We start from the raw sequence: 25,060 nt of genomic DNA, 5'->3' as shown, positions 1-25,060 counted from the left end.
ATTGGAATGCAAGAATCTAATCTTTGATTTATTCATTGACGATCTGGCTGGTCCTGGTGTTCTAACTTCTCTGCTGGAGTGAATCCTGGTCAGAACCAAGTAGACGTTATGTAGATGTGTCACTTACCTTTTTTTTATGCTGGTGTGCTTCACAAAGTAAAATTCCGTCAACCAAGAGTTCTGTAATTTATTTTTGTTGGGCTTTGCTGATACTTTAAAGAAATGTTGCCATTGTTCACAAACTTGTCAAAAATATAACACATATGGCATAAACGTTCTGATTCAAGGCAGTGATATGTTATAACACTTGTTCTTCCACATGTATCTAGCATCTCTCTCATTGACCTATAAGGGGTTGTTCCACTTTTAATCAAATTTTTGTCAGGACAAACCATGCTTCAATTTGATTAAAATCAGTTCTCAATTTCACTTAGGATAGTGGTGATCTGATTGAGATAGTGCCATGTTATGGCAGGTATGTCAACATCTTGAAAAGACATTTACACATTTCATTAGCATGATCAAAGTTTCCTCAGGAAACAAGCCTGATGGGCACCTCACTTAGAGGGCAGGAGGGGCCTGATCTGAAATTAGACAGGCCCCAGGCATCAGGCTATCAAATTTTTCGAGCACTGATAAGTGTTCTTAAACAGAATTTAGTTTAAGACATTCAGCCCAAAGAAAGTATATTGTGTGATTTTAGCAACCAAACAACCAAACTTTCAGGTCCAAGTTTTCCCAAAAAATGTATTCCTCCCACAAAAATGTATACAAGTGAAGTTTGCCATACAAATATGCATGTCATAAAGATTTCAGTAGATTCCCACAAATCAAAATATTTGTTCACTATTTAATTTTTAAATTGGTAAAGTTAGGCCTGAGAAATCTGGCATTGTTTCTGGTTTTCAGACTGACACATTTTACTTTTGCCTTTCTTCCAGGCATAATTTTATTTTTATCACTGATTTTTAAAAATATTTTTTACCGGTCCAGACTTGTTTAATTTGTTGGTAGCAGTATTAGATATCATACTCATTAAAACATTTATTATTTCTCCCAATATTCCTTAGCACTTACTGGACAGTGACTAAAAAGCATGATTCATTAAAGAATACCTTTGCATGCTGTTTGTGGTCAACTTTAAATATACATAAATTTATATTAGACAAATACAAATTATACACGGGCCCCCAAGTGGTCTAAAGCGCTCACCGTTACGGATCACTGCCATCTCACCTCTGTCTGTGTGGGTTCGAGTCTCGGGTTCGGCCTATGTGGGTAGGTGAGAAAGCTTGCCAGTAGCTTTCGTGTGTCGTTGGTTTTTCCCGGGATCTTCCTCCACCATTAATACTGGCCGCCATGTATAGCCTATCTTGTGCTGAAAAATGGCGTTAAACCCCACAACAACAACAACAAATTATACAAGTAATTATATAGAGAGCACCTGTCTATCATCTAGCATGTTAAAAAATTCTGACAGTCTTTTCATGAAGGAATAAAAGTAGTTCATGCAACGTTGGTTCAGTTTAGTAAGTGGAGTTGGAAAAAATTGACTAAAACAAATGTTAATCCAATTAACCTATGCAATTTGCCTGTTGTTTACTTGCAATGAAATTTTTGCAGTATTTAAATACATATACACCTCTCCCTTGATAATAAGCAGTGGATTCATAAAACATCTGCAGCATAAGTGAGGGTGAGAGCTAGTGAAGTTTGCTCAAATTTTGGTTAACATGGGGGGGGTTGTACTTTTGTTGATATTGAAAAAAGGTAGCTAATGGTCTATAATATTTATGAATATTAGATCAGAGGAAGTCAATAATAGATCACAAACTTAAAATAGAGATCAGGTTGACTTTCAGTACTCATAATTGTGTATCAGTAAAGTTTGATTTGCCTCCCATTTAAGCACTAGCAGACATGACCATAACAATCAATTTACTCTTTTTCACATTTGAATAGAAGAAGGTATGTGACATTTAATGCAATAAAACTGAATCAAAGAATGATACAAAAAGATGAGTTCCACTTTGTAAGATTTCTTCAGTTGATATTTATTTCTTAACAATAATGCAACTAGGATGCATTTCCAAGCGTTTTCATTGATTATATATTGTGTTATTTATTAAGAAAATATTATATTCTGTTAAAAACATTTGTACAAAATATAATTTCATTTTAAAATGTGTTAATTTCATTGTCAATTCCAAATTAACACACTAACCATTTTAAAACAAGTGATATATTTTACCAAATTTGATTGCAGGGTTTAAATGTTAAGCAATTAGGAGCCTGTGTTTTGCCTTCTTTCTTTAAAAAAAAAATGGGACCCACTCCTGTCTCCATGCATTAGACAGGTTCGCAAATCTGGTTGCTCGAAAAGGAGTGAGCTGTTTACTGTAGTATTACACAGGTATATGAGTTACTGTATTTGTAAAAAGAATTACTTAATTGACATGTCTTGCTAAATTTGTACATCTTATGTTGGAGACAGTTTATGGGCAAACAGTTCTTTTATAGCATTACCACTATCAAGATAATTTGCTTTGCAGGTGGTTTTGTCATGTAGATGATGACACCTACGTAAATGTCCCCCAGTTGGTTGCTTTGTTACAAAAGTACAATCATTCAGAAGAATGGTACCTTGGAAAACCCTCGCTGAGGCACCCACTGGAAATAATTGACAGAAACAACCCTGTGGTATGTTCCTTTACTATCCATTTAGACTATGTATTCGAGGATAGTTTTAGGGCCTTATCAGCACCTTGTTTTTTGTAAGGGTCCTTGGCGATCAAAAATAGGCCCCACTCCAAGAAAAAGTTGTTCAGAATCTTGCAGCATCCCCAATTTTAGCAATTAAAACCTTAAAATTTGATTCCCAGTTGATAATTTTAATGGTCCAAGTCACATATTTTTTCATATATAATGCCTTTTAAATCTTCTACCTATGTGTATCAATCCTATGTCTAAAATCAAAATAGCATGATGTTCTAATGACATATTTTTTTGTAAACAGATTGACTAATTTTCAAGACTGTTTTCCTAAAAGCATCCCAATATCGATGCCAGTAAAATTTGTTTAAAATTATGCAGAGCTTAAAATGATTCAGTAAATAATAATTGAACAACCATCAGACACTATTTCATCCTAACTACAATAAATAAAACTATTTTTGTACTTTGATAATGAATCTTAACACATGATATCCAGTGTTTGTAATATTCCAGTATTACATACTGAACTATTACAAGGATAGAATTATCCAATATGAATATTGATGGTGACTTCATTTTTTGTAAAAGCTATGGTGAACTTCATGAAAAGAATTGATAAAATTGGTATTTTACTTACGACAGCTATAAGTAATGGTTTTTGATATGTCAAGATATTGATATCTATGTCTGCATTGTTACAGTTGCCTGCAGCTCTAAGGTAGATGGTTGTACCTGTATATTGCACACCTGTGGTAATTGATAATATATGAATATTGTAAATGACTGCCTTTTGCCGAAGCTTGAAAGATCTCTAGACCTCATCTCATAGTCCATTTCACTCAGAATTTTTTTTAGCAATAAAAACAACTAAACCCATAATTCATCTCTTCTAAACTGAAGAGTTTCCAAACAAAATTGCTTTATCAAGGGGATGTATATTTTATGATTGATTTGTCAACTGCAAACCTTTATATGTGAAGATCTTCAACTTCTGCTTAAGGCAATGTCATATAGTGTGATATTTCTTTGCAATGCATTGTCCTGATTTGTAATAATTTGCAGTGTTCTGTATATTCTTTTTGTAGTTTTTGGTTGTATGTTTTTTTAAACTGCAAAGTTCCCACAGTTTTTTCTAAGTAGTCTCATTAATTGTAATGATTTCCAATCCTGGTAATATAGATATCGTCAGATGTAAACACATGTTGTATTAATTACTGCTGCAGTTTGGTTTGGTGATTTATGGCATATCGCCACAGTAGGTGCCAAGGCAACTGAAGGGAATCTCCTGGCCTGGGGACCTACAATGGTAAACCAATCTAAGCTGATCCCATGATAGGATTCTAAACCTGCACCTTTTTTTTTTGCAAGCCTAGCACTCTAACCACTGAGCCACCAGTTCTCATAAAAACACTCAAGAACCTGACTTAATCAGGGACTTCGGTGAAGTGAAACAGGTGCTATCAGTTGACTGATGGTTGTTTCCTTCAAGTTAATTTCTACATTAGTATGTTTTTTTAAGTGGTAATTTCTTTAAACTTGCTGTTCAAGACAGGTGTTTATTTATTATATGGTGTATTCAGATATGTTGCAGGTTAAATACCTTAGCAGCATATATCAAGTTTAATCAATTTTCATTTTAAAAAACTGTGGGAGATAGCAAAATCGAAGACTAATTAATAGCAAGTAAACAAAATGGGCAAATAATAGCTTATATTGTCATGCACCACATAATCTGACATGGAAAACATTTTGCATTAACCACAGCTTTGTTTTTCGAGTATTTTAAGCTAATTCTGATCCTTTCGCCAATATTTAAGGGCAAACAAGGTTTTATTAGCTCAACTGCCAAGACCAAGTACGTTTATGGTATATAGCATTGCATTGGTTATGCGTAAAACAACAAATGCTATTTTAAACTTCTCAAAATCCATCTTTTTAACTAATTTTGGCCCCGATTATCCTGTTGTGAAGGGCTTTTATACAAATTTTAACTGTCATCAGATATGGCAAGGCTTACCAAAAATAGTGAAATTCTTTTGAACCATGTGTCATATTGGACAAAAGCGTATTGCCAGGAAAACCATTCACATCTGCCTTCAGATTTTGCTCCTGTTAGTAAACATAGAAAAGCCACCGTTACAAACCTTTAAATGAATTCTTTCAAAACCTTTTTTAAAAACTTTAGATTAAACTGGACACAAAGCATCCTTTCAAGTTTATGCCATTAACAGTGGTGACAATCTGCTATCATATTAGGACAACTTTGCTTCAAAAAGAAACTTGAAGTAATTTGTTTTCCTAAAACTGTTGAATACAACCAGACTTGCAGACTTGACAGAAAGCACCCTGACATGAAGTCCTTTCAAGTCTATATAAGTGATACCTGCAGGATCAGTAGTAGCACCTCAGTATAGGTGCAGGTTCAAAATCTAACCAAAGAATCTGGCAGGGTCAGCTATCTTGATGTTCCTTGGGCAAGACACTATACTCAGATTACCTCAGCACTAAGACTAAGCAAATAAATGCTGCTGATCCACCATTGGGTGTGGCCTTTGTTACCCCCAAAACATTTTTTATACAACTTTTCAACATCAGTTACAGCTAACATTGCTAAAAATATAAAAACTTTGCACTGGCATCTTTTCCAAAGTCACTAAACAGAATTTGATTTTATTTGAGAGGAAATATTTTATTAAGACAAATAAAGTTTATACAAATGACGTTGATATGCTATCAACTATGGCTGTCATTATGATAAATAGAAAAATATTTCAATGATTTATCCAGCAATATTAAATTGAATTTAAGCAAACTTGACAGAAAAAATCCTGGCATGATGACCCTTGCACTGTCTACAAATGATGTCAATCTACCATGCAATATGGCCACCATTAAGAAAAGTAAAGAAGCCTTTAAATGACTTGCGAAATGAAAACAATGAATATAAAATTTAATGAAACTTTTTTGAAGTATCATGACATGAAGACCTTTACAATTTATAAGAAAGATGCCTTCCACGGTGGCCAGTGTTAGTAAAAATAGTAAATCATTTAGACTTCTTCTCAAAAGCTGCTTAGCTGAATTAAGCCAAATTTGACAGAAAGCATTTTGGTAACAAGGGCTCTCAAGTTGGTGTACCTGATGTTGATCTGCTGTCATATATGGCCACATTACTAAAAATAGATAACATTGAAGCAACCTCATGTGCATGTTGCCCTTGCCTTAATACTGAAACTGCCCTTGTGAGTATTTAACAGCCTTTCTACTTTTGATAGTGGAAAGATTACAGTCCTCACCCTCCTTGACTTGTCAGCAGCATTTGACACAATAGACCATGATATATTCACCATCTCCAGCATGTATTTGGTATTCACAATACAGCCTTACTTTGGTTCAAGCCTACTTAAGTCTGCAGGACACAGGTTGTGACCATCAATGGAAAACACTCTGGTGCAGTTATCTGTGGTTTAATGTTCCACAAGGCTCTGCTCTGGGTCCCTTTCTCTTCATTCATTACACTCCGCCACTCTCAAGTGTCATAGATCAACATCCAGTGTCTCACCAACGGTACGCTGATTCCACTCAGATATACTAATCTAGCTGCCCAACTGAAGTGGAGGCTTGTAACCATCCAAGGCAAAGGGAGTTGCATTTTCAATATGAAGTCATGGATGACATGTAACAGGCTGCAGACAAATGATGATAAAACTGAAGCAATCTTGATCACCACACAAAGATTCTCTATTTTATGTTCTTTATCTCAAAGAATAAGTATCAGCAATAACCAACATTAAAACCACACTGTACAAAGCCTGGGTGTAAGCTCTTGTTACACCAACATAGGCAAGGATGCATATATAGAGCTGTGATCCTTCGGCTCCATTCACAATTTCCTTTCAGTTGATGCCACTAAATTACTTGTGTGCTCCTTAGTACATTCAAGACTCGACTATTGTCATTCACTTCAGTTTGGTCTATCTTGGTATCTACTGCAGAAAGTTCAAAAAGTTCAGAACATGGCTGCTCAGATCATCCTTGAAGTACAAAGACCCCCCCCCCCCGCCAAGCTCTTAATCTTCACTGGCTGCCCATTTGATCTTGAATCAAACACAAAATCTGTTCACAGCTACATTTTTTTGACTGGTTCCAGTACAGTTTATCTATCTGACCTCACCCATGTTTATACCCCATCTAGAACTTAAGTCTCCTTTTCTGACACTCATAATTTCATTATTCCCACTGTTAGAACAAAGTCATATGGACAGTGTTCTTTTGTGTACCAGGGCCCAATTGCATTGAACAAATTGCCCATAGGTCTTTGACACAAAGACACTGGGATTTCACTCGAGAGTGCTCTAAAACTCACCTATTTTGATTGCAAGAACGGACTTAACAGACCTAATAATGTTTACTTCCTTAGTTATTGTCAGCATGTTTTTGTTTTCTAATTTTATGGTGTTTGTTTCAGTAATCTTGTCATTGTAAATGTTTTTTATGTGTTGTCCAATATTTGAAAGTGCTTAGAGCTTCTGAAGATTAGTCAGCGTATTAAGTCCACATTGTTATTGTTATTATTATTATTATTATTTTTATTATTATTAGTTCTAGTTTTGGTATTTGTATTATTATTGGTATTATTATTATTATTATTATTATGCCAGGCAAGTGGTATTAGGCCACCTAAACCTCTTGTTATCTTAAATATCTTCGTTTCTAATTTTAACAGTCATTATCACTCATTCAGTTATATTAGTTTCCAACAGACAAAATACCAGTCATCGTATTATCCTATTTTGTTTCTTATGCTGCTTATCTTGTATTTTAGTTCAGTGTTTTAAAACTTGGGACCCAATATTAATGTAGGAGCCCTGTAGTAACCACCTTTTACCAGTCTGTCTGTCTGTGTGTCTGTCTGTCTGTCTATTCATCCACACTTGTAACCACCAGAACTTGGCAACCCTCACAGATAATTGGTAGGTACCTTTAACAAAGATTTGATTTCCCATCAGTTTTTCATCTTCACTACAGCAGATCCTTGTAACCTATTTTAATAACCATTTTAGATACAATTTATAGACCTAGGTGTGCTTTTTCATTTATCTCCTCTCTTAACTCCGTTTTGGATAGGGTTATCACCATTGTCACTTGACTTAAGATTTTAACATGCGATTTAGCTTGTAACCTGAGTAGCTCAAGAACATTGAATATATTCTGGTGCAATATTTTGTGAATCTTATCCCCTTTTTGCATATGCCTTTTTGGGGGTTAGTCTCAACTATTCTGTCTTCAAATGGAAATTTTGAATACTTGTTGCTATCAGCATAGCTCAGGCACCACTCAACATATGTATTTTGATGGAGTTTATTAAAAACTTGTACACTAGATCTGATTGTATTTAGGTTTGTCTCATCTGCAGCATAGTTTCACATCTACAGTATGGTTCATGTAACCTTACAAAACATTGAATGTGAGGGTTGCCATGAAAACTCCTTGAATTTTGAAAAGATGCTTTTGCCCTTGAAAAGACATTGTATCTGTTGCAAATCTCCTTAATTTTTTTCCATAGCTGCATGAATTTATCTAATAGAATACAAAATGTTGACACTGGATGCACTATTGCACTTTTTAAGTTCAAAATTTTTGTTTACATATTTTCCAAAAATAATATATCAATACAAACAAAATGGATTAAAATTGGGTGGATCAAATTACATCTGATTTGTGGAGTTACAAGATGGAGCAACACCTTTTTGCTGTTGTGGTGCACTAATATATTTTTCTTTTAGTTTTGTTCCCATTTATATAAAGTAATATATGGGGAGTGTTCAGTTTCCATAAGTTATTTATGGATTGCCGTGAAACCTAGTACATATTAATCATCATTATACAGATTGACAAATCTTTGTGTCTGAATTTTTGGTAAGATTTATTACCCTTTTTGCTGTAGGATGCAGTATTTGACAGAATTTTGTCTTGAATTTTTTAGTGGAACTTGTATTTATGGTAATCAACAGATGTGCATGCTGAGCAGTCATTGCACTTGTTATGTTTTTAGTAGAGTTGTGTCCCTTTTTTTCATTATACATTCATATCCATCATAGGAATTGAGTGCATGAGAAGTTGTTTTGTATTTATTTGAACAAATTGCTGATCATACCTCTATCGAGTCTAGATTTGTTTACATGGATTTTCCTGAGTTCAAGTGTTTGTTTAGTATTTGTTATTTTTCCACCATTTGGTTTCCTTTTGGGCCAGATTGCAAATCAATTATCGGCTAACGATTGATGACATTTGTCCAAAAGTATGTCTGGCATTCCATACAGTCATCTTGCACTATCACTGATGTTTGGGATAGCATGTCAGATAAGGGTTTGTTTTGAAGAATTTTTGATGATGAGAACATGTATAGATTACATAAATAAATAAAATCTTTAAAATTTATTTTATATATATATATATACGGACACACACACAAATACATATGCACACAGTATTCACTCCAGAAAAAGAAAAGTGAGGCCAAAGGGTCCCTACCAAATAAATGAAATCATTTTAAAAGCAGGTTTCTTGTGATTTCTTGATACAGGTGCCCAAGAACGACATTTATGTTGACCAAAAAACAAATTTAAATATAAATTAAAAAATACTTTACCCAATCAATACCTTATGAGAACTACCACCTAGGCAAATCCAGCCCTCCTAGATAACACGTTTAGCTTATGCATGTTAAAAGCCTTGCATAGGTGATTTTTATCTCTATAGGCAATCAACAATTGGCCTTCCAACAGGTAAGCTATTACTAGAATTGATATTTGCCTTCCATTTAGTACATGTAAGTACTATTAGCGATGCTCCAGTGATTCTACCAGTACAGGCACTCAGAACTATGCCTACAGGTTAATTGGGACTAGAATTGATTATTTAGCATCCAGTTTCTTCGCATTAATTCTGAGGCTATATTCTCTACCTGTATGGGTCATGTGCACCCCCATTACAGGTATGTATCATAGTGGGCAACCCAGCACAGATTCTTGCAAGTTCAGAATGCTGGATGCTCACAACACTAAATTTATATAGAGTCTGCTCTGTTTTGTCTTCCTGATTTAGACCCTGGGCAAGACCAGTCTGACAGCCACTCAACATGTGTTGTTCTCTGGTTGTCATCCCACCAGCATATCATGGGCAGAAGTCAATCATGGCTTGTGGGACGAAAACATTGGCTTGCATGCAAGTGTTTGAACCATATCTTTTCAGGACGAGATGGAGAACAGCAACAAGCATTAGTTACAGTCTCGCATATCAGACTTATGGACTGGATATGTGGATCATTATCCTATACCCCATTCCAACCTCAAGAACTGTACAATGTCTTGCCAGCCAAGCTGACCATTTCCTGCATGACTGGTTTAATAACTCTAAGCCAACAGTTCATACTCATACTCTAACCCCATAATGCTGCTGGGCACTTCCTGTCAAAGATGTACAGTTTATATAGACACCCTTTTGCATCTTTTGATGTCTCTTCATTTGCCCACAAGCCTCTGCCACCCAAGAGACATAACTTAGCGGCAAGTTAGATGTAACAGGATCTGATTCATCACTGCTGCAAGTGAAGTGGGCCACCATCTTTGATATTCTCCAACTACTTCACAGGTAGTGCAAGAGACATTGACTTCACTGGTGTTCAAAAAAAGATCTAACACTGATGTACCAGTAGCCTGAAGTGTCATGGTGTACTGACAGTCTTCCAATTATTGACAATAACATAATCCAAGATATCCCTGTCTGAATTTGCTATAATTTCAAGTTTTATGTTTCCAGTATATAATAATTTGAATAAATTATTCCACCCATTAAAATACTGAAAACAATAATAGAACTGATTCTACTAAAGATGTTAAATGCAAGGACAAATAATTTTTCAGGTAAACAAGATTATTTTAAAAAAAACTAAGAAACAAAAGAAGAGCTAAAATGTAAGTCTAAGGATCATTTCTAGAAAATTTTAAGTTGTAAACAGATAATTCTGCTGCTAAAATTATAATGAAGAACGTGGTAAACATCAGGTACAACAGACTATTCCATGGGGAATACCAGTGTCCTTGACCCAGACCCAAATAAATATGTTCATCATTATTGATAATGATCCTCATATTTAACCCACACTCATACGGAAATATTAACTATGTATTATTTGTTTACCAAAATAAAAGTTACTAGTCTGGCACAACATGAACTTGAATTTGGCAAGGTCAGATCCAAAATACATTTATAGATAAAATATAATCATGGAAGGAATTTTTTAAAACAAATTTAATATAGATAACAATTCTTAGATCTTACTTGGATGAGTGAATTCTGCCTTGCAGACTTGAACTGAAGTCTTCCATCTATTACCATTAGACTTCCGTCCTCTTTTTTTCCTACCTCTCCAGATCTACAGTTCTGACATCAGGTGAAAATTAATTACGGAAGATTCTACTTCAGTTGCTTCTATAATTGGAATCTATTTAGGTCACCACCACAGGACTCATCATTTCTGGCATTTCCTATAGACCTTGCCACCTCAGGTTTTGACTCTGTATCTGTTGCTGAACAGTGTGGTAAAGAGCTAAGCAAAAGTATCCTCTCATACAGCAGATGCACGAGCTGATTACATGGATTACATGCATCAGATATCCCTTAACCCGCCCCAACATAATAAACTGGATGACATTCTCCCCACCTAGATGTCCTATTTCCATTTTGACCAGACTTGACCATATACATGAGATCATAGGGTCCACGACCAGAATATATACATGATACATCACCGTATCAATTCAGGGCACTCCATACTAAGCAGTGGCATATTCATAGGATGGTCCACTTCCTAACCAAGATGCAACATATTATAGCCTTGATCTATGAATTTACAACAGGCACATGGTAGAAAGATGCAGTACTATGTAGATCCATCTTACAGACCATTCATGGCCCAATATATGTTTGCAGCCTTCATCATCTATTACAAGGCAACCGACAAGGCCGCAGGGATGTCCCTAGAGCACATGCCAGTGGGAAACAATCCTACAACTAGGTGGAAGAGTTATAGGGAGGTCATTCACTTTTAGTGTACCACAATAACATTATATCTCAATGACATACATACAGCCCCACCCCCTTTTCTACCCTTATCACAGATCCCAGCATGAAGAAGGCTCCAATCTCTCATGGCTGAATGGGAAAGATTTACCATAAAATCATGGGGACCCAACAAGTTTTCTGGGGATTCGGTATCACACTCAGAACCCATACCAAGCTTTTGGTCAGAGTGCTTCAGCTACAACGTAGCACTCATCAGTTGGTCCTCAGCCTAAGTTCATTCAATCAGCTCATTTATCATGATGGATTTGCGATGGAATGCAACAACAGGTCCTAATGCCATTAATTGTGGAGACCATGCAGTCTTCTTGTCAAGATCTCCAACCCTGTACCCTTTCAAGATTTGGTCGACGAAGTCTGGAATCAATGTTCAAGTTAAAAGAATGTGTTCTCAAGGATCGAAATTGGATTAATGCAATGGTAGGTTCCAGGCCTTTTGGTGTCGAGGTGCAATGCCAAAACCTCAATCTTTTTCTCACCAGTCCTGTACACAAACGACTGAATATTTAACTTTATTTTTATAGTCTGAAATGGCTGAATATATATAAAACCTCTGATCCAGAAAGGGATCCAGGAGTCAGCAAATCTGAGTTTCTCCTCATCCTGATTACTACACTCAAATGGGAAATATCGGAGCAACCTCATCAATCACAACAGAATTGCTAGATTTGAGATATTCCCTCATGTGAATTAAAGAAACCACAATGGTAGCTGTTTCACCCCATCCCAGAGTAACAGAACCTGCACATTGGTATCTTATGAAATATGCCTTTAAGAACAAATAGTTTTCAGAACAAATGGTCGAGTATCCTCAAGTGAGATGGATATCCACTTTAGAGGCATACAAAGGCCTCTAATTGAAGATGACCTTATTGCAGTGCACAAAACACTTTATAGCAGTGTATGTACCCATACCTCAGTACTTAACTTCTGTGACTCTTCGATGAGAAAAACTTAGCACCAATCACATTGAAACCTACAGTTTCAAAATCACTGGCTTACTGTGCTATCATTGAAGAGAGGATATCCAACAAGTGAGAGACTGATCTGATCTTCTGTTCATTTGGTTTCCACTTGACCAATGTCATTAGGCCCAAGACCAAGTGGATGTTAGCATGGTTATTGTTCTGGCAAACAAGATACCATTGGAACTGCTCTCGGGAGCTTATTTAGTTCACCAATCTTTTGTTTCCTTACTACTTTCGCAGTTGGCCTGCAAAGTCAGCAATACATTTCTTATTGGTGAGGAATGACGTATTGGTAATAAATCAATTCTGGACACTTCATCTTCATCTCAAGGTCATCAACAGGACCACTGAGAGCTCTGAAGTGTACTTAAGAAAGACTGAGCCATTACATCAAGGGAGATCGTGCCTCATTTTACCTTCAAAGACAGGAAGAATGATATATCAACATAGGCATTTTCATCCTGAATAAAGTGGGTTTTCTCTCCTGGATATCGGACTAAACCGATTGTTTAACAGTTTCATACAGATGCTATCTCATGACTTCTGCTGGATTTGCAAGAGGGAAAATGTTTCCCTTCTGAAGCCACTTCCCAACAGATGGAGTCTTTTCCAGTGGGGTTATCTAGAAGGTGTCTCACATAACCTTGGGGGACCGGAGATGATCTCTCTGGAGTAAGGGAACATATCTCCCTCCACCTCTTACCTATTCTCCTAATGTATTATGATAGGGTAATGTCTTTAAAGAAGAAACTAATTATTTTCCAGTAAAATGCATAACCAGTCATAATACACATACTCTCCCCAGTTACATCTACATTGAGAGCATGCCTTACACTCCAGTAGTAACAGAGATATTCATGGAATTGGGCAACAATCCCTATAATAAGGGGAGATCACTCTACCTGATGGACACTGGTGGGCAGAAAACTTTTAACTTCTTTAGTTAAATTGTTATCCAGGTGGGCTGGGTTTGTGAGGTAGCAGTAGTGTTATGATTAAGTTTTGTCAAAAAAACATTTTTTACTAGAAAAAATTGGTTTCTTGCCACATACTGCATAAAGGGAAACACTTTTCACTATTTTCTAACTGATAATTAAGATCTCATAACATTAAGAGATTTATTCTTCTCCTCATAATTGTTACTAACTTTTGTTTATTTGGAGTCTGGGGGTCAGATTGATCATTACTACTGCGTCATTTCTGAGACAGTGACAGGAAAATAACTTCTTGAGCCATTGTGATTAGTCAATACAAGCGAATGTATGACAGTTCAGTGAAGAATGAAGAGGTGTACATTTTAAAGTTCACTGCCAAGATTTAAACATAACATCCACAAGCATTCACAAGATTACTGGTGACCACTGATTAATCGTGATAATATTAAGTTTCACACTTGACAAGCTCTCAAATCACCAGAATTCCTTTTGAGTAAGATTTTTTAACAGGCTCTTATATTGCCAGATTTCCCTTTGAGTACTTTTATTTTTGAGAAGAATCGAAAATGGTTTCCTGTCATCATTAGAATATGGCAATGACAAAACAACTACACTCAGCCTGCAAGAAAGATCTGACTTCAGTTTTGTCTGCGTTTGGGTTTTTAAACCAGTACTGCTCCAGTCCAAAATCATATTAAGGTTAAAGTTTCCGAGTTGGACATGAGATGTATTTCTGAGTTTCTTATTTCTTAGCCAGTGTTTTTCTTTTTTTGTTGTCCTTTTATTTTTTAGTATTGGGAAAAAGTTAGGTTTTGGCATCTTGACATGAACTGAACTGAAAACCTGTTTCAGCTTCCCTTAAATATTCCTTTGTAAGCATCATGTGCAATGCAAGAGCAATTCACCTGTGCCAAAAAAAAAATCAAAGGGTCGCCATATTTTTATTAAAAGGCTTGAAAGCCACCATGAACCACCTTTGATCCTTTTAGAACTTGTAACACCTCATAAACATTCCACATTTGGCCTTAAGGTCTCACTCCAGTGACCTAAGTGATTTGAGCATTTGCCTTGGATATGGGAGGTCATGAGTTCAACCCCAGCCGAGTCATACCAAAGAAATAAAAACAGTACTATCAACTGCCTCATTTGACACTCAGCTTTAAGAGGTTAGTGTTAGCACTGGTTGGCCTGGTATTGGAATAATGTGACTTGGGACATGCTGCTACATGTTTGCGACATGATGACCCATCACTAGACATTACTCTAACTTGTCACACTGCAGACGTCATGTATGTGTGTGATTTGGATTTTTAATATAGCCTGAATAATTTTTCACTCATATTGCTATGATGTCTGCTGTGTGGCAGTTTATGGTGATGTCTAGCACTGAGGTATCATGCCGCAGATATGTGGCATCATGTCCCACCCAGTCATATTATCCTGACACCAGGCCAACCAGTCCTAACACTAACCTTTTAATGCTGAGCACCAAGTGAGGTCTCTGCTAGTACCATATTTTATAAGTCTTTGGCATAACTCAGCTGGGGTTCAAACCCACAACCTCCCGCATCTGAGGCCTCAGGCAGATGCTCTAACCACTTAGGCCACCAGAGCAGTCTTGCAGACATCGTAGTGATATGACTAAAATTGTTAAAGTTACATTAAAAATCACACACACACACACACACACACACAGAGCTCTCCAAAATTACAACAGTAAGGTAATCAATAAACAGATTGTTGCTTACACATGTCAGTATTGTAACCTGATTACCACACATCATTGCACTGGTATTACATTTCCAGTCCAATAGACTTGTTCCTACTATAATATGGGGAGAATATACACAACTATACTGATTCTTGTGATCTTAAAAAAATAGTTTTTTAATTTTCAAAAGTGATACATTATAACTATAAAACGGTGTGTGTGGTAGACAGCTATTAAAATGGTAGTTTTGTCCTACCACATGTAGAATCACATGTATTTCGATGGGCAATCAAACAAGTGCCAGTATTTGATTCAGAAGTTAATCCAGTCAAGTTGTAATTGATTCCCTTTATCATAAAGGTCAAAGATACTCTCAAAACAATCTAACCTTGATGCAGCTATGTCCACTGAAGCATGACATCAACAACTTTTTGCTCTACCCAGTTCATGTTGATTTTACTTAGGGGTGAATAAGGTGTAAGTAGTAGTCTGGCAAATGTCGATCACTGGCACATAGTTTGTTACGGACAGTGTAAGCTCAGTAGAAAATTACACCAGAGGCAAATCAAGGGTAATTAAGACAGATGCCCTGGCTGAAATAAATGTGTCTGTTCAAAATGCACAAGTTGGAATATCCATTTGTCAGAAATCTGTACACATGAAAATCCAAGGGTACATGGCAGTTAAGAACCCTGATAATCACATACATATCTGATAAATTATTATCATATTACCCATTATATCAGTTAATCAAAAACAAAACCTCTTCATATCTTTTTAAAAGGAATGGACAGATTACAAAAACATTCACTGAAAATAGTCATGCCTCATTTTTTTCTAAATAATTTTTCAGTTCTAAGAACGACGTAAAGCAAATAATCTGTCAATAGTAATAACTTGGTAATTTTCTATTTTCAGCAAAAGCTTGCATTTTGGTTTGCAACTGGAGGTGCAGGAATTTGTATCAGTAAGGCTCTAGCGCTGAAAATGTTACCATATGCTGGGTAAGCTAGAAAGTTATGTGTCTTGTTCTGGATTGGGGTACACAAGGTTTCAGTTTTGGTTAGGACAAGAAATCATTGCAACTAGAAATCAGTGGTTTTGTTTGTTTTTATTTTGTTCATTATAATGGCATTTGTGACACCTTGTTGGCTACATGATGCCATGAAAATGGGAGCTAAGTGCCTTTCGCAAAATTGCACAGAGGTAGCTGACCCAGGCTGCTTTGGGTGGGTATTGAACCTGCAACCCTTTGAAAAGGTTTGAAAAATCTCTTAACAGTCCACACACCCAGTCAGGCAAGTACTAAAAAATATAATTGGACCCAAATTAACTCATACTCAGCCAGTTGTTGTAGAAGATTACAAGGTTAACCTAGCTTTGATCTCTTGAAAGATTGTTTTCTGGAACTTAATTTATTCTAGCACCAGTTGTAAGTAAATACAGATTGAAACCAGTTTGGTATCCTTCTTTTAAGCATTTATTAGTATTTAAGTTTGAGAGCAAAGTGCTTGTATGATCTTGATCAAAACAAATGGAAAACATACTTGCAGTGGAATATGTAGACTTCCACTTGGCTGAGTCAGCAATGTTCTCAGCAGAACATATTTTCATTAAAGACAAAGATTTTATCAGCTTACATCTTTGCTAGCCAAGATTTTAATATGATAGCCCAATCTACACCATTGGCGGATTGAACAGATATATTGATGCTTTATCCTAGCGACATCTATTGCATTTCATAAGTTGCCTCCCTTCGTATGTAATACCAACTTACCAAGAGCATGGTGCATTTTACATCAGCTGAAAATTGTGGAGGCAGTTGACCTAAAACGGATACTTTGTAAGTTTAACATTGAGGGAAGCCATTATAGGTCTATTTGAGTAAAAGGTATTTGTGTAAAAATGGACTGGCACTGGAAAGTTGCTTATTTATCAGTTCATTCAAGTTATATGCTGCCCTTGTCTGAATCATGTAGGAACAGTGTTCAGATTTGAACAACTTATTTTTGATTGGATGCGGTGGATTACTTCAGTAACTGATTAGTAGTTTAGTTTTGTTGGCAGTGTCAGTTCCGATTGACAATGAGTGTCAGTGATTTATCTTGACAGATGTTTCATTTGTGCTCAGACAGGTGGTAGCATTATCTTAACCATTGAAATGACTGACATGGCTTGTCAGCGCAGTTTTGCTCTTTCGTATTCTTAAGTTTGGATGTTTGTAGATTGTTGCATGAAATTAAATACCTGCAAATATGTAAACTATGATAGTCTATTCCATGAATATAAGTGACCACAAACTATATTTTTTATGCAAAACTCCCAAAAATTGAGACTTTTGAAAATAAATTATTCTACATGATCTTACAGTCTTGTTGTTCCTTTGGATTAAATGTGTGCTCAGTCAAATTCAAACTTTAATACAAAATTTTGCTACCTGTAATTAGAAGCATTTGTAAATTATTAATTCAGGTGGATCACAACTGTTGCTAAATTCCCAGTCAGAAAGTTGCAGAAAATAAATGCAATTTTGTCATGCAAGTATCTTTGATAGCATATTCACTCAAATGAAGGATAGATGTAAACAAGTAATTACATTTTTACATCATTTCAATACTTTTTCTTTCAATTTAAGTAATACTAGTACTTTCTGATCTCACACCAAATAGATTTAAGGCAATAGTAAGAAAATGTTTTATTCCAGTAATATTAAATTATCAAATAGTTATAGGTTACTGCATTTGTATGGGAAAATATGAAATCGTTTTGTCGGATGGATATACTGCACTCCCAAGGGCAGTATTCCATCCAAAAATCCTCATTCATATTTTCCCATACAAATGCAGTAACCTATAAATACTGAAATGTCTGACAATGTAAAGTTAACAGAGAAAAAAATGAGCATATAATAAATGGGCTTTATTGATTATTGGATTGTTTCAGTAAGAAAAGGGGAAAGAACTGGTATCACACGAGGCTTATTTTTTGTTAGGTCTTAAATCTAAGGTTGTGAGCAACCACAAAATCAACAAGCACTAGTACCCCAAAAAAAGAAGTGAAGGCTGTTAAACATTTATTTATTTATAATAAATTTGCAGTTCCAAATCCTAACCCACAACAACCAATAGCATAGAATTTTGTCTTCACCTTCACAGTATTTATCTTTACTTTGTAATGGTCCTTAAAATAAATTACTAGAATTGGGTTAAGTGTATACTGCTTGCATGTTAACAGAAAAAATGCAAATGCACAAAAATTTTTAGAAACAAAAAACTTAAACGAAAAGAATGATTTTATATTTTATATTTGCAGTCTTGACATCACAGTAACTATGTACACAAGCGTTTTTGACATTTTTTTGTATTTTACAGGGGAGGAAAGCTGATGACTGTAGGAGAAAAGATACGTCTGCCAGATGACTGCACTCTTGGTTACATTATAAGTATGATTTCTTATTTAAAAAATATTAAATAGTTAAATATCAAAATTTGTTAATTAAATATTAAATTCATTTCAGTCATGTATTTTTCACGTTTGTGAAGCATATCCAGTATCATGCATGTGAGAAGTAAGAAGTTTCACATATGAAGTGGGGACATGATGAAATTGTTGAAATCTATGTCCAGATGGTGGAACAGATGCAGTTTATTGAATGTTTTGAAACTTTTCATCTGCTGCTTATAGTCCAGAATTATGAGATAGCCTGTTGTTCATCTGTTCCTTGGCACAAGTTTATCACTAATCCTATACTATTTGGAGGATGGCCATGTAACTTCATGCAAACATTCATCCCAATGTCTAGTTGGTCATAATTGTTAATGGTCCTACATCACGGAAGTATTGTTCAAAATCTTGTTAATGCTGCTGTCATGCATGGATGGTCATATCAACATTTTTACTCGTTAAAGTTTCTTGTGTTGTCATTGTAACATCCAATATGGCCACCATGCAACCATCGTGAAAATGTTAAACTGTTTCACATAAATGGAAGGAATATTGATGTGTATTTCACCAGATGACTTCTTTTGTTGATCTTAAATGAAAATATGAAAATAATGACATCCAGTATGGCTAGGCTGTCATGTATCTTCCTTGTATTGTTATCACTACTTCAGTATGGATGGTCATACTGACTTGGCATTTTCAACAGAAAACTTGAGACAGTCGTCTGTTGGTCCTAAGTGAAATCTCCAAGAGATGGCCATCTTAAGAAATTTTGTTGTAGCTACTCTTCTTGAACAGATGGTCATGCCTATATTGGGTTTTCACCAAAAGATTTGTTACAGTGGCCCTAAATGAAAATAGTGCCAATCTTGCATCCATTGTCCTCTATGGTAGGTGTCTTGAAAGACAAGAATATCAGACAATTTCATCACAAGGCAGTTAAAAAGAAGAAATAGCCTTGTCTTGGATTTCTCAGAATTCTTTTCATCCTTTTCATCATTCTTGTCAGTCACTTTGAGGTACTTTTGTTTTATAGCAGAAGGTTTGAAGTTATGATATTGCAGATACCCTGAGAATATATATATATTTGTATGTATGAGGCATTACTTGTGTTATAAACCAGAAAGAGAAGATTTTTGCCTGAAGGGCTTAAAGTTTAACAAATGGTTCTGCTTTTTTGTTTTCATATTCACTGTGGCAGGGATTTTTTGTTTGTTTGTTTCAGATTACATTTTACACAATGACTTGACTGTGATAAATGAATTCCGTTCTCATCTTGAAGCCCTGTGGCAAATACGTGTTCCAGAAATTAAAAATCAGGTGAGAATTACCTAAGTAGAATAAAATAAATTTAGACAAAGTGAACATATGAGGAAAATCATGACATTCCTTAGGTCTAGGAAAAGTTTGTTGTAAAATTGCACTATATCCAATTTTCCTTTACCATTTGAAGTAAGTTCAATACTAGACATTGTCTTGTAAGTAAATGAACTTGTTTAGATTAAAAATAATCAAAAACAATTCTTTATGAGTCTTTTATGTGGGCTTTGCCACATTATTTTTTTAAGGCGGGTTATTATGTAGACACCAACTTAATAATTTCATCTTGCATTGAAATATATAGCAACCAACACCATATTGCTAGTTTTAGTATCTGTAATGACTTTTAATTGTCTATTTCATATCACCTTCAGCTATGCTAAATATAAACTCTTATGTAGTTATGACTACTTTATCATCTGTACTCGACACTTTTAATATCTATTTCATATCACCTTCAGCTATGCTAAATATCAACACCAATTAGTGGGGCCCCGAGTGGCCGAGTGATCTAAAGCGCTCTCCGTCACAGATCACTGCCATCTCACCTCTGTCTTCATAGGTTTGAGTCTTGGGCTCAGCCAATTTGGATATGTGAGAAAGCTTGCTGGTAGCTTCTTGTGGGTCAGTGGTGCTTTCCCGTGTTTTTCCCGGGTTCTTCCTCCACCATTAATACTGGCCACCATGTATAGCCTATCCTGTGCTGAAAAATGGCGTGAAACCCAATAACAACAACACCATATAGTTATGACTACTTTATCATCTGTACTTGACACTTTTAATATCTATTTCAGATCACCTTCAGCTATGCTAAATATGGAGAGAAAAACAACATAGTGAGACTTGAAGGATTTGATGAAAACAAGGATCCCACAAGGTCAGTCTCAAAAACTACTCTCCATCTAGGATTTTTCAGACTTAAACAACAAATAAGAAATGTTGAAATTTCAAAATTACTATTCATATGGATGCCAAAAATAAAGTGACTTCTCCAGTGTCTGTCCATTCTTCTGTCCAACAATCTCATGAACACAACTATTCCCCCGTTTTTGATGGATTGTTGTCGAACTTGATAAATATTATGGTCATCACCTGAAGATGCGCTTGTCAACAAATCACTTTTCTTCTTGCAGTTGTTTTAGAGTTATTGCCCTTTTTATACTGTATGTGACACAACCTTGTTAGCTCAACTAGTTCTGCAGTTTTGTATGGCTTGCCTTGAAATTTGATAAATATTATATGATATATATCACATGGAGATGTGCATGTGGACAATCACTTTGCAGAGCCCCAAGTGGCTGAGTGGTCTAAAGTGCTCACCATTACGGATCACTGCCATCTCACCTCTGTCTGTGAGTTCGAGTCTCAGGCTCAGCTAACGTTGGTACGTGAGAAAGCCTGCCATTAGCTTCTCGTGGGTCTGTGGTTCTTCCCAGGGTTCTTCCTCCACCAATTATACTGGCTGCCATATATAGCCTATCTTGTGCTGAAAAATGGTGTTTAACCCTACAACAACAACAACAATCACTTTGCGCCAACTGTATTTGTTAGAGTTATTACCCTTCTTGTCTTGCAGCTTAATACAATGCATGACAGTCTCTTCAACACAACTAGTACCCCAGTTTTTAGCTCTACTGGTCATAGACTAGAAGACTATATGGGGTTGCCTGTTGTTCTTCCATTGTCTGTCATCTGTCCATCTGTTTGCATAAGTTTGTTATCACTACATCTACTAAACAGGATTGCCATAAAGCTTGATACACATTCATCCCATGGTCAGCTTGGACTTGAATGAAAATGGCACCACATTCATGGGACTTATTTAATACAAGACAAGTTGCAATCAAATCATTTAATGTCCAAGCTCTCCTAGAATTCACCTTTAGGTAAGAAGAGATGTCATAATGATGATGTCATAATTTAATGATTAGGTCATTTTGTTTTAGCAGTAATGCATTACCTGCTGTAATTGCATTGCTATCACTTTTTCCTGTCCTCAGTCTGACAACTTAGTCCTTCTGTCATTCAAAATAAATTCCATTCCCTTAATACAGTATAATACTTCTCTATTGGCAGTCTTGAGCCCCAAGTGGAAATAACACAAAGTACCAACACCAATACTTACGGTCGGGGTGTCCACCTGTTGCCATATATCACTACCATCAGCGTCACATTGGAGCCATGGGAGTGGCCTCTACACATCAACCTTCTAGAAATGAAGGCTGTCATCAGTGCCTTACACCAAAGATTGACTCTCAGCAAAATGGTCCTCACTGTGTCTGACAACTCTGTCATGGTGACCTATCTCCTCAAATGTGGACACCAGATCACCTGACGTGTGTTCTGATTTCCATTTACAAATCAGGCACATATGACAGACTCAATATCTTTGCTGATGTTCTATCCAGGAAAGGCAAAGGCCTTCACATGGAATGGCCTCAGTCTTTCGGTCTTCACATGGGTGTGTGCACTTTTGGGGCATTTGATGATCGACCTTTTGGCAACAAAGTGGAATCACAACTTCCCCACCTTTGTCTTTCCAGTCCCAGAACCTGAAGCTTTGGCCATGGGTACACTGTCAATCAGTTGGTAGGTGGGTTTGGGGCTTTTGCTTACCATCCCACGGTCCTGATACCAAACATAATCCAGAAGTTACAGGGTCAGACATGCAAGATGATTCTGATAGCCCCTCATAGATGGGACAAGCCCTGGGTAACCGATCTTCTTGGTCTAGTGATAGATCTGCCCATGAAGATTCCAGCCAACCTCAATCATCTCAAGCAACCACAGTCACAGGTGTTCCTTCTTTTTTCCAAACTGACTTCTTCTGCATGCTTGGCTCGTATCAGGGCAGCCTTGCAAGATAAATTCAAACTTTCTGTGAAGGAGAGAATCTCTAGAGCAAGAGGACCCTCCACTCTGAAGGCTTACAAGGGAAACTGGTGCTATACCAATAACATTGTCCCTCTGAGTGCCTCAATCTCTCAACTGGCCTTCATTTTTCTCTGGCTCTTTGAGGAGCAATGGTTGACCCCTGCTACTATCTAAGGCTAGATTCCAGTAATCTCTGTGAGCCTTGTATTTGAATGTGATGTTCGGATCCAAGATAGAATAAAAGCTGTTGGCTGGCCTGCAGAATTTTTTTATCTCAGAGTTTTAGCTTCGCAGAGGCATTTCTTGAATCTGGTAGGTCTGGTGACAGCAGTACAGACAGCCACAAGACTCAATTAAAACAACACATCCTATCAGCTTCGCTGGATTCACCAGTGAAATTGTGTAGGTAGGAAGATTTCAATATTGATGTTCTTAACCATGTGTAAGGGTCACACATCAAACGACCCTAGGCTGTGTTGCTTATGTAAGTAGTGGAATGGGTTATTGTTCACATAGGAAATCCAGCCATGATTCCCTAGACAGATACCTGAGGTAGAGGTTGGATGCTCAGCATTCTCTCCTCCTATTACCTAATCTCATAATATAATGTGCTTGGCAAATGTATTTGAAAGAGGAAGCAAATTTTTCAGTCAGTTGTATTTCTCTGAGAATACTTGCCCAATCACGTTACTTAAAAACCCTCTCAGCCACCCCGCCATATGAGCATCCACATTTGTATATCAATTGGCTAAAAAAACTAGTGACACCTGGCAGTGCCAAGGGGAGGTCATGAGCAAGAGTTATTGCCCTTTTGGTTCATGAGATACAAAAATACATTTTTCATCTTTATGCGGGGCAGGGGCCAGTTTTCATGTACAAATTTAATGTCTCAATCAGTGACCTAGTATAAAAAAAATCATAAAAAATCAAATACACAAGTGAGGTCAAAAAGGTCCATATTTTTGGATGCCTATATTAAAACAAAGTATAAGAATATTATCCACTTGACCAAAGAAGTCAATGGCAGTTCATAGCAGAAGTTTATGCACCCCAACCCCAAATTTCTATCTGCAATTTTCATGTCCGAAGGTCATTTTTGACACCATGTGATGCTCACAGTGTAAACACAAGCTCTTTTCCTAGATGACAGTTCTGCAAAACAGTGTGTACTAAACAGGCTGATGCGATTGAAAATAGTTGTCATCCAAGCCGTTTTTGAGATATTCTACTTGTCCCAAACCCGTGTGTTTACTGCTATGGGAGGCTAGCTCTTCTTCCTAGCCGACTATTGCTATTTCACTATCAACATACTGCAAAGTAACTATGGAAGGTGTACATGCCTGACATCAGTTTCAAGAACAACACAAGCATGAAACACCTAGTTCACAAATATATCCATATCTTTAAATAGTAAACAATAATAGCTGAAAAAGTCACACCATTGCCTTATGTTAAGATATTTGCCATGGAGCCAATTTACAAAACTGTACCCTGCCACCTTAGTAGGGCTGGATTAGCACGGTAGCGGGCTAATATTTTTAATGTAATGTGATTGGGTAAGCACTTTTTGAGAAACATAATTTAATGAAAAATTTACTTTCACAAACAATATCTTCTATTATTGGGATCACAGATGTGAAAATATCAGAACAAAAATAATTCAAGAAATCATCATCCCCTTTACCAAACCCAAGTATGTGCAATGCATCACACCAAGGGGAACATTATCATCTTTTTGCTCACTGTGCTGTTAACTAAACAGTTTTGCAACACATTCTGTGGAAACTTCATGCTATGCACAGTATTGATTGTTGACAATATATTTCAACATCAGTTGTTTTTGTCACGGTTCATGATGTATGTTCAGATGATTCCTTGCAGCATGAGAGTGATTTACATAAAGATGTACAAGCTATTCAAGATAAGCTATAGAATTATAGCTAAAGGAT

General features: G+C 36.3%; 1 protein-coding gene across 1 annotated transcript in view; it reads left to right on the top strand.

The window, feature by feature from the left end:
* Positions 1-25,060, top strand: part of LOC149806117 (fringe glycosyltransferase-like) — a 59,956-nt gene that overhangs the window by 24,820 nt on the left and 10,076 nt on the right. The window contains exons 5-9 of the mRNA XM_089951005.1: positions 2,553-2,700; positions 16,392-16,477; positions 18,845-18,915; positions 20,143-20,237; positions 21,032-21,114. Coding sequence (XP_089807131.1) covers positions 2,553-2,700; positions 16,392-16,477; positions 18,845-18,915; positions 20,143-20,237; positions 21,032-21,114 — 483 coding nt within the window. The remainder of the gene's footprint in view (positions 1-2,552; positions 2,701-16,391; positions 16,478-18,844; positions 18,916-20,142; positions 20,238-21,031; positions 21,115-25,060) is intronic.

This window comes from Sinohyriopsis cumingii, chromosome 2 (assembly GCF_028554795.1).
Source record: "Sinohyriopsis cumingii isolate HCF-2022 chromosome 2, ASM2855479v2, whole genome shotgun sequence".
NCBI lineage: Eukaryota > Metazoa > Mollusca > Bivalvia > Unionida > Unionidae > Sinohyriopsis > Sinohyriopsis cumingii.
Note: the sequence above shows the minus strand (reverse complement) of the source record. Positions and strands in the feature narration are given on the sequence as shown.